This window comes from Hipposideros armiger, unplaced genomic scaffold, assembly GCF_001890085.2.
Source record: "Hipposideros armiger isolate ML-2016 unplaced genomic scaffold, ASM189008v1 scaffold_136, whole genome shotgun sequence".
NCBI lineage: Eukaryota > Metazoa > Chordata > Mammalia > Chiroptera > Hipposideridae > Hipposideros > Hipposideros armiger.
The window spans coordinates 918,045-926,787 of record NW_017731486.1 but is presented as its reverse complement, the minus strand read 5'-3'; the positions used below and the strand labels follow the sequence as shown (position 1 = coordinate 926,787).

Below are 8,743 nucleotides of genomic sequence, written 5' to 3'. Positions count from 1 at the left end.
TGTAACCCCCTCTTTTATGTAGTCTTACAAATATAGAACACTTGAAAGATAATTGCCACCAACACACCACCCAAAATTAACAAATGTTAACATTTTATTTCTAATTATGTGTGAAACACATGCACACACATAAGTAATGAAGCAAAAGGAAACTGAATATAATAAAGCTGAAATCCTTTTTGAGCTGTACTGGGGGGTTAAAACTGCAGCATATGAAATTTGGGAGGACACAATTCAATCCACAACAGCTGTTTGCATCTACCACACCAGAGCTGAGTAGTTATCACAGAGACTATGTGGTCTGCAAAGTCTAAAATAGTCAGCCTCTAGCCCTTTACAGGAAAAGTTTGTTGACCCCTGCAATAGGTGAACATATTTTTACATGGAAAATATTCAAAATATATTCTTAAGTGAAAAGATTACAAAATACAGTTGACCCTTAAACAACACAGGGGTAAGGGGCACCAACCTACCTGTACAGTTAAAAATCTGAGTATATGGGGCTGACCAAGTGGCTCAGTTGGTTAAGAGCTCACTCAAGAGTGCGAGCTCTGAGCAACAGGGCCGCTGGTTCGATTCCCAGCCCGAGCTGAGCTGCCACTGAGCTGCCAACGGGTGGCAGGATGGCTCAGCTAAAAAAAAAAAAGAAAAAAGAAAACAAAAAACCTGAGTATAACTTTTAACTCCCCTAAAATGTAACTATTAATAGTCTGCTATTGATGGGAAGTCTTACAGATAGTCGATTAACACATATTTTGTATGTTATATGTATTATATTCTTTATTCTTACAATACAGTAAGCTAGAAAAAAGAAAATGTTATTAAGAAAATCATAAGGAAGAGAAAAATACATTTATAGCATTTATTGGAAATAAAATCTACTTATAAGTGGATCCATGTAGTTTCAAACCCATGTTGTTTGAGGGTCAACTATAGTGTCTTTTGGAAAATTATCTCATTTGCAAATGTTTACATATGAATAAAAGACAAACATTATACTTTACAATAGTAATAGTGGTGAGACCTGAAGATTGACGCTATAAGTAATTTTTATTTTGTTCTTACTTATCTGTGTTTTCTAATTTTTCTATCATGAAGATATATTATTATTATAAGTATAAAACCAAAAAATTATGCCAGTATGATGTATAAAAAACTAGCCCATCAGGTCATCATTGTATGTAGTAGAAATGACTTTACATTCAGTGTTTACTCCAACTTCTGGTGTACTTTTCTGCACTGTAGAGACTGGAAAACTAAAAACCACATTCCCTTGACTCCCTTGCAGCTGAGGTTCTGGATGAAAATTTGATTCTACCAATAGATGATCCTTCATGAGAAGAAGACTTGCAGCTTTGTCCCTTTCTGCAGGGGCCTGGCGGTGGGGACTGGTTGGAGACACTGGAGCAGAACTCCAGCCTTCATCTCTAGCTCTGAGCTGAGAGGGAGTTGTGGGGTGGCTGACTCAGTCCTGGATTGATCTATAGCAGAAAGTTCTTGAAGTCAATATTTCTAGCAGTAACTTTATGATTCCCTACCTTCCTGATATCATGGAGGCCTATTTTCCCTGGCAGGTCAGTTCTGCAACATTGTTCAATTTTCTAGAATCATTCCTGGACATCTTGCCCAAAGGCAGTCTTTCCTGCTATTTTATAATTACCTAAATCTTTCTATGCCTAAAATAGCTGATTGTTTTCTTGACAGAACCACAACGGATATAAGGGTTCATGGGCAATTTGGGGATAAACTTGTGCTGAAAGAAAAAAATATTTTATGACAAGTTGAATGAAAATTATGCAGAGGTATCAACATTTCAAGTTGTTTGGAATCTGAATTGCAGAATGAAGAATAGAAATAATTGGAAAAACTCTGCTGAACCTAAAACACAACTCAGATCTCTGAGTATAAGTGTAACAGGGTCACGGTTCCTCACCTTCATCAAGATGTACAGATATAACGTGACTTTAAAACTTTTATTCAATGGACCTACTCTTCCCCATGAGCCTTATTGCAAATGGATTTGAGGAGATATGTGAGGAACAGGGACATGGAATTAAATCTGCCTGTTTGTGGTATTTCAACCTAAAGCACACTATTTAATTCTGGTAACAGCTCATTTTCCCAATTCTTCTCCTTTCTCCATAATACACAGGTGCACAACGCTATGTGGACTAATTGTGGCTGGGCCCTCTCCCTCTGCAGACTGCGTTCCTAGACTGAGGACTACTGAGGATCCCTGATCCCCTCTAGGGGTTGGGGCACTATGATGCTACCTACTGGTTGACCCTGTGCCTCTAGTCCTTGCCTCTGGTTGCAAATCCCCTACACTATGGCTTCTTTGTTCTTTGGGGACTCTACTGGTTCTCTGGTCCTTTCACAGCCCTGCTCTGGGGCATACAGGGCTTCCAGATTCCTGGCATGTGTGTGGCAGGCTGTAAGGCCAGGAACCTGCTCCAGGCCCAACAACCCAGTTGAATCCTCTGCTAGTGGCCCTTGTTGCTATGTTGATGTGGGACCTGTGTAGATGTGGGCCCTTCCTGGCCTTCCAGTTGGAGCATGAGGGAGATACTCCTCTGCTTTCAGCTTTCTTCTGAACACATCTAACCTGCATCCATGCTAAGGTTTCAACCTGGAGAGAGGAGGCCAGGACATATGCGCATGGTGGAAAGTTCGCAAACTTAATTGTCTGACAGCGTATGCACCTGTTCTCTTAGTTTCCCATATACTGGGATGGAAAGGGTGATCTTTTCACTTCTTCCTCTCAGTTAGGGAATTCCTCTGTGTTACAATCTAGTCCCACCCAAATAGCTCATACAGGATGGTACTTTGTAGAGGAGGGTAATGTGGTTAGGAGGAGACACTTAGTAGGTGGTTACGGTGGGTGAGTTATAAAGAAAAATCTGGAGCTGCAGAATCCTAGAGGGAAATTGTTGGAAAGCTGATTTCAAATTACCATCCTGGACAGGTTATTTGGTTAGGGATTAGTAGTCTGCATTAGAAGTAACCGCTTGAGTTAAAGCCGACCCTGGACAGGTTATTTGGCAAATAGTACAGCACAGTGCATTACTCAGAATGTGGGCTTGGAACCTGCACACATACTAGCTTTGTGACTTTGAGTGAGCTACACAACTTCTCCAAGGCTCAATTTTCTCATTTATAAAGTGGGGGTCATAATGGTACTTACCTCAGTGGTTTGTTGTGTTATAGGAAACAATGACTATGAATGCATATCAGGCCTGGGCACAGCCTCAGTGTGGCCAACATATCCGATGTTGTCATGAAACTCTCAAAAATTACTGTTGTGAGTACAGAGAGGGAAAGCAATCTGTAAGTACTACAAGAATATAAAATGTTACTTCTTTTATGATGTTAGGTTGGATAGGTTGGAAAAAGTTGCAGGGTACAGCCTCATCTTCACTATGAAGTAGAATATAGACAAAGAACTGGAAATGGAAAATGATAAAGGTGGAGCCCTGGAAGAACTGGAAATGAGGCCAGACAAACAAGCAGAAACACATGAAGGTGATCCTAATGGTAAGAGGGAGGAAAAACTGTTGCCTTAAGGGACCTATGTGCTTAAGGAATAGGCAGTAGTGTCAGACTAAGCTGAGAAAGTTGTAGTTAAAAAAAACAAACAAAACCATACATAAAGGATACATGTAATCACATGCTGCTTGGCCTTATGTTGAATGTGATTATTCAAATTAATACTTCATTCATGAGACTACATTTGTGAGCGCTAAGAATGATACCAGTCTTCCTTGGAGTATGTGATCAGAATTTTTTTTAACTTCTGTTTTTGCATTTTTATTTTGCTTGTGTTTTTGTTCAGAGAATGCACTATTACGGGTTCTGACCAACCAGGTGACTCTCCTGGTCCCAGAGTTCTTGGACCCAGGACACACTCAGGAGAAGGCCTTTGCCCATGACATCAGCTACATACAACACAAGCCTGCAGAAGAGTCCAAAGTCCCACAGCCTGCGGACGTATTCCTTCCTGAGCAGGGCAGTGACATCTCCAGTTCCCCAGCAAGAACTATGCAGCCCAAGGAAGGTGACAACCCCAAATTCTCAACAAAAAACATCCCACCCAAGCAAGGGGACACCCCCAGGTCCACAGGAAAAACCATCCTGTTTAAAGAGGGTAACACCCTTAATTCCTCGACAAAAACCATCCCTCCCAAGCAGGGTGATATTGCCAATTCCTCAGCAAAAACCATCCCATTCAAGCAGGGTGACATCCTGAAGTTTTCAGCAAAAACTACCCTACCAAAGCAGGGTGACACCCCCATTTCCTCAGAAAAAACCATCCTGCCTAAGCAGGGTGACACCCCCATGCTCTCAGCAAAAACCTTTTTGCCCAAGCAAAGTAATGCCTCCAAATCCTCAGAGGAAAAAACCATCCCACCCAAGCAGGGTGACACCCCCAATTCCTCAAAAAAAACCATCCTGCCCAAGCAGGATGACACCCCAAAGCTCTCAGCAAAAACCGTTTCATCCAAGGAGGGCAACACCCTCAAGTCTTCAGAGAAAAATATTTCACCTAAGCAGGATGACATCCCCAAGCTCTCAGCAAAAACCATTTTGCCCAAGGAGGGCAATACCCCCAAGTGTCCAGAAAAAAACATTTTACCCAAGGAATGTGATACCCACAAATCCTCAGAAGAAACCATCCAGCCCAAGGAGGGCAACACCCCCAAGTCCTCAGAAAAAGCCATTTCACCCAAGAAAGATGATACCCCCAAATCCTCAGAAGAAACAGTCCAGCCCAAGGAGGGAGACACTATCAAGACCTCAGAAAAAAACACCCAACTCAAGGAGGGTGAAACCCCTAAGTCCTCAGAAGAAACCATCCAGCCCATAGAAGGCAACATCCCAGCAGAAACAATGGAGCTCTCAGAGGTCAATATGGTGAAAGTGATCCTGAGCAAAGAGGACTTCGAGTTGGCACTCAAGGAGGCTGGGGAGAGGCTGGTGGCTGTAGACTTCTCAGCCACATGGTGTGGGCCTTGCAGGACCATCCAGCCCCTTTTCTGTTCCCTGTCTGTGAAGCACAAAGATGTACTGTTCCTGGAAGTGGACATTGATGTGTGTGAGGAGCTGGTGAAAGACCTTGAGATCATTTGTATCCCAACCTTTCAGTTTTATAAAAAAGAAGAAAAGGTGGGTGAAATTTGTGGTGTCCTTAAGGAAAAACTTGAAACAATCATTGCAGAATTAAAGTAATCATGTATTCTGAAAGCATTGTAAAGAGTCGGCTGTTTATAGCTTATGATTTTCTATTCACAAAAAAGAGGCATAACAAAAATATATGTCCAAATGGCCCCTATTTGTAAGTTATAAATATTAACTCTATCTATTTCAAAAAGAAGTCAAAGCACTAAAGTATATTGTGACCATGTTTTTGTTGATAGGAAAGTGTGATATTAGAATTTGCTTTGGTGGCGATTGAGTCAAGCTGTCCCCTATTTTTTAACTTTTTCTTTTTCTACTCACCCTTGGAAATTTAGCTCATTTAGTGTTAGGGGCAACATTGGAAATTTAGACAATTCTTCTGTAGAAGTACATGATTTAAAGATTAGTGGAAGCTTCTTTTCTCATGCTTACATAACTTTGGGGTTCCTGATAAGACACTTTTGGAAATAAAGAATTTGAAAGATTCACATATTGTATCTAACCTTCTTCTTATGCAGGGAGTGCTACGAAGCCTTGGGGAATTCCATGGGCTTGCCAACCCTGTATGGCTTTCGTTGGTGGCAGAGCTGAGACCAAGGCCATGTTTCCAGATTTCAAGTCCAGGCCTCTTTCTATTATCCGTGCTCACAAAATCTGAAACAGAGCTCAAAATTTCTGGTTTCTCAGGCCAAGAGGTTTATTTATTATTCAGGTTTAAGTCAGTGTGCTCCTTGGTGCCATTGTGACATCAACTCCCTGGTGGCAAAGTTCCTGCTTTGTCCCCTGGTAACTGAGTTTCTGATACCTGCTCCCAGATGTCTCAGAGCCCAAAGGCCCAGGTCTGGGCTACAGATGGTGGCTTGGTCTACCATCTTATCCACAGTGGATACCCTCTAAGACCCCCAGTGGACACCTGAAACCACAGATAGTACTGAACCCTATGTATACTATGTTTTTTCCTACACATACACACCTTCTTTTCACTCAAAGGCTTCTCTTTGGCATATCCAAATTGCCAGAATCTTGTGCTATGGGGCCATTATTAAGTGAAATAAGGGTTACTTGAACACACGCCTTGTGTTCCAGCATAGCCAATCTGATAACCAGATGACTAATGGGCAGAACAAAGGATGATTTCACATCCCAGGTGTGATGGAGGAGGTCAGCACAAGATTTCATCATGCTATTTAGAACAAAAACTTAATGAATTGTTAAGTTTTCACAATTTAAAACTTGTGAATTGTTTATTTCTGGAATATTCCTTTTAATATTTTCAGACTGAGGTAACTGAAATCATGGAAAGCAAAACCATGGACTACTATAGTTTTTGTGTTTTTAAAAAATATGTATACAAACAATTGCACATATTCAATGTATACAATTCAATGAGTTTTGGCACATGTATACACCCATGATATCATTACCACAATCAAGGTAATTAACATACCCATCACCTTCAGAAATTTCCCTGTGTGTCCCTTTCCTTTTTTGTGTGTGGTAAGAGACCTTAACATGAGATCTAACCTCTTAAGTTTTTAAGTGCTCAGTGCCATATTGTTAACTATAGACACTATAGTCATACAGCAAATCATACAAATTTATGTGTACAGTAAATCCCTAGAGGGAATTCATGTTATGTAGCTGTAAGTTTATACCCATGGAACAACAACAACTCATGCCTCCCCCTATTCCCTGTCAGCCACCATCCTAAGAATTTGAACTAGTTGTCAACATTTCCAAAAACAGGATTCCCTTTAAAATATTGAATCATAGTTTTTCTTGAAAAATTGTAAAATATAGCAATTCAGGTTTGCATTACCTCAAGAAACTAATCTAATCCTAGGAGCTTAGTGGCAGCTACGTTCATTAGATGGGACATGCTTTCTCGAGTCCACTGCTGAGGATCTTGGCTGGCTGCTTCATTTATCCAGTTGAGTTGCAATCCCTATTCTTCAGCTAACTACAGGAGTGGGACTGCTCCAGCAACTTGCATCTTGTATTTACCCTGACTCTCCTTAGTATCTCAATCATAGACTTCATTTGAACCATTAAAAGCAGCCACCTAAAAACAGCAAACAAAAGAACGTACATACTTGACCTTTTTTTCAAAAATATTTGAAATGACCTACAAAAAGTGTTAATGATAAACCTAATAAACTAGTAAGAAGAAATTAGGAACATGAAAATTAATAATAAGTCAACTCTGAGGGCTCATATTATAGCTCTGATTGAGTGGCGAATTTTGTTCTGAGCTTCTTAGCAACTGGGAGGTGGAGCAAGAAAAGGGAAATTCGATTAACACCTGAAAGGAGCAAGCATCAGAATTTGAAAAAGGAGTCAAAGCTGCCCTGTAACTAAATTCCTGAGTGAAAATTTTCATCTGGTAACTTAAGTTTGCAATATTGAACAATGGATAATATTCTTGACAATATGTCTTATAATTCAGAAAAAAAAACCTCATATGGCTATTCCTGGTAATGATCTTCCATAGAAGCCAAAACTGTAATCATAAAGCATTTTCCAATGAACAGATTCCAGATTCAAGATGTATAAGTATGTAGCTTTTATATTTTCATATATATGGATGTTTACTAATGATTTATATAGCTGTTCTTTCCCTCTGTAGAGAGGTCTTTCTCTGACTTTTTCACTGAGATTTGTTCCTGTTCCATTTTGAATAAGAGTTGTGCTTCGCTTTCCTCACTGACTTACATCAGGAATAGGCAAAACCCTCAGCCTGTTCATATTAGAATAAGAATACATTGGTAATAAAAGTAAAAAAAATTCACTGAAAGACAGGGAAATATAAACAAAAGTCAACCAGATGTTGATAGTACAGCCAGCAAGAATGTAGGGAAATGGTACTACTGATGAGAATTAAGACTGCTATAAACCCTTAGCAATATAACAAAAGTGCAGACAACTTTGTGAACTTTAGCTTTTGTGTGAGTCTGCTAGGGCTGCCATAACAAAATACCACCGACTGGAGGACTTAAGCAACAGAAATGTATTTCTCAGAGTTCTGGAGGCTGGACTTTCAAGATCAAGGTGTCAGCAGGGTTGGTTTTCCCTGAAGCCTCTCTCCTTGGCTTGTAGATGGTGCCTTCTCACTGTTTTGTCTTCACATAGTTACCCCATCTGTGTGCTCACATCCTTAGTGTCTGTGCATCCAAACCTCCTCTTTTTAGGAGGATATCAGTCAGATTGGATTAGGTCCCACTCCAACAGTCTCATTTCAGCTTAATCATCTCTTTAAATACCTTATCTTCAAATATAGTCACATTCTGAGGTATTGGGGGTTGGGGCTTCAATATATGAATTTTGGGATGGACACAATTTAGCCTGTAACAGTTTAAGATGAGGCTCAAAGGCCGGGCCTGAAGAATCCTCTGGGGATGCACCACAGAGAAAACAATTTCTAAGGGAAGCTTAGGAGCCCCAGCAACATATCAGAAAAGCTGGGAGGTGGTGCCTAGGAAGTGCTGCCTCAGAGCTCTATGGAGTCAACCTTAAAAGTGAAAACAAGGTGTTGGCACAGTTGCTTTCTCCTGGGGCCTCTCTCCTTTGC

The 8,743-nt window shown here is 40.5% G+C and overlaps 1 protein-coding gene across 1 annotated transcript; it reads left to right on the top strand.

Moving 5' to 3' along the window:
* The first annotated feature begins 1,550 nt into the window (after positions 1 to 1,550).
* TXNDC2 (thioredoxin domain containing 2) lies at positions 1,551 to 5,226 on the top strand. The gene is made up of 3 exons (XM_019649943.1): positions 1,551 to 1,574; positions 3,429 to 3,534; positions 3,833 to 5,226. Exons 1-3 carry the CDS (start codon positions 1,551 to 1,553, stop codon positions 5,224 to 5,226), a joined length of 1,524 nt encoding a protein of 507 aa, XP_019505488.1.
* Positions 5,227 to 8,743: the final 3,517 nt, after the last annotated feature.

Bases quoted from the DNA above. Each gene is read 5' to 3' on its own strand.
- TXNDC2 (XM_019649943.1), top strand. From the start codon at position 1,551: ATGGAGGCCTATTTTCCCTGGCAG. The intron at 1,575-3,428 runs GTCAGTTCTGCA...ACTATGAAGTAG, and splicing joins AGGCCTATTTTCCCTGGCAG to AATATAGACAAAGAACTGGA. The intron at 3,535-3,832 runs GTAAGAGGGAGG...GTTTTTGTTCAG, and splicing joins ACATGAAGGTGATCCTAATG to AGAATGCACTATTACGGGTT.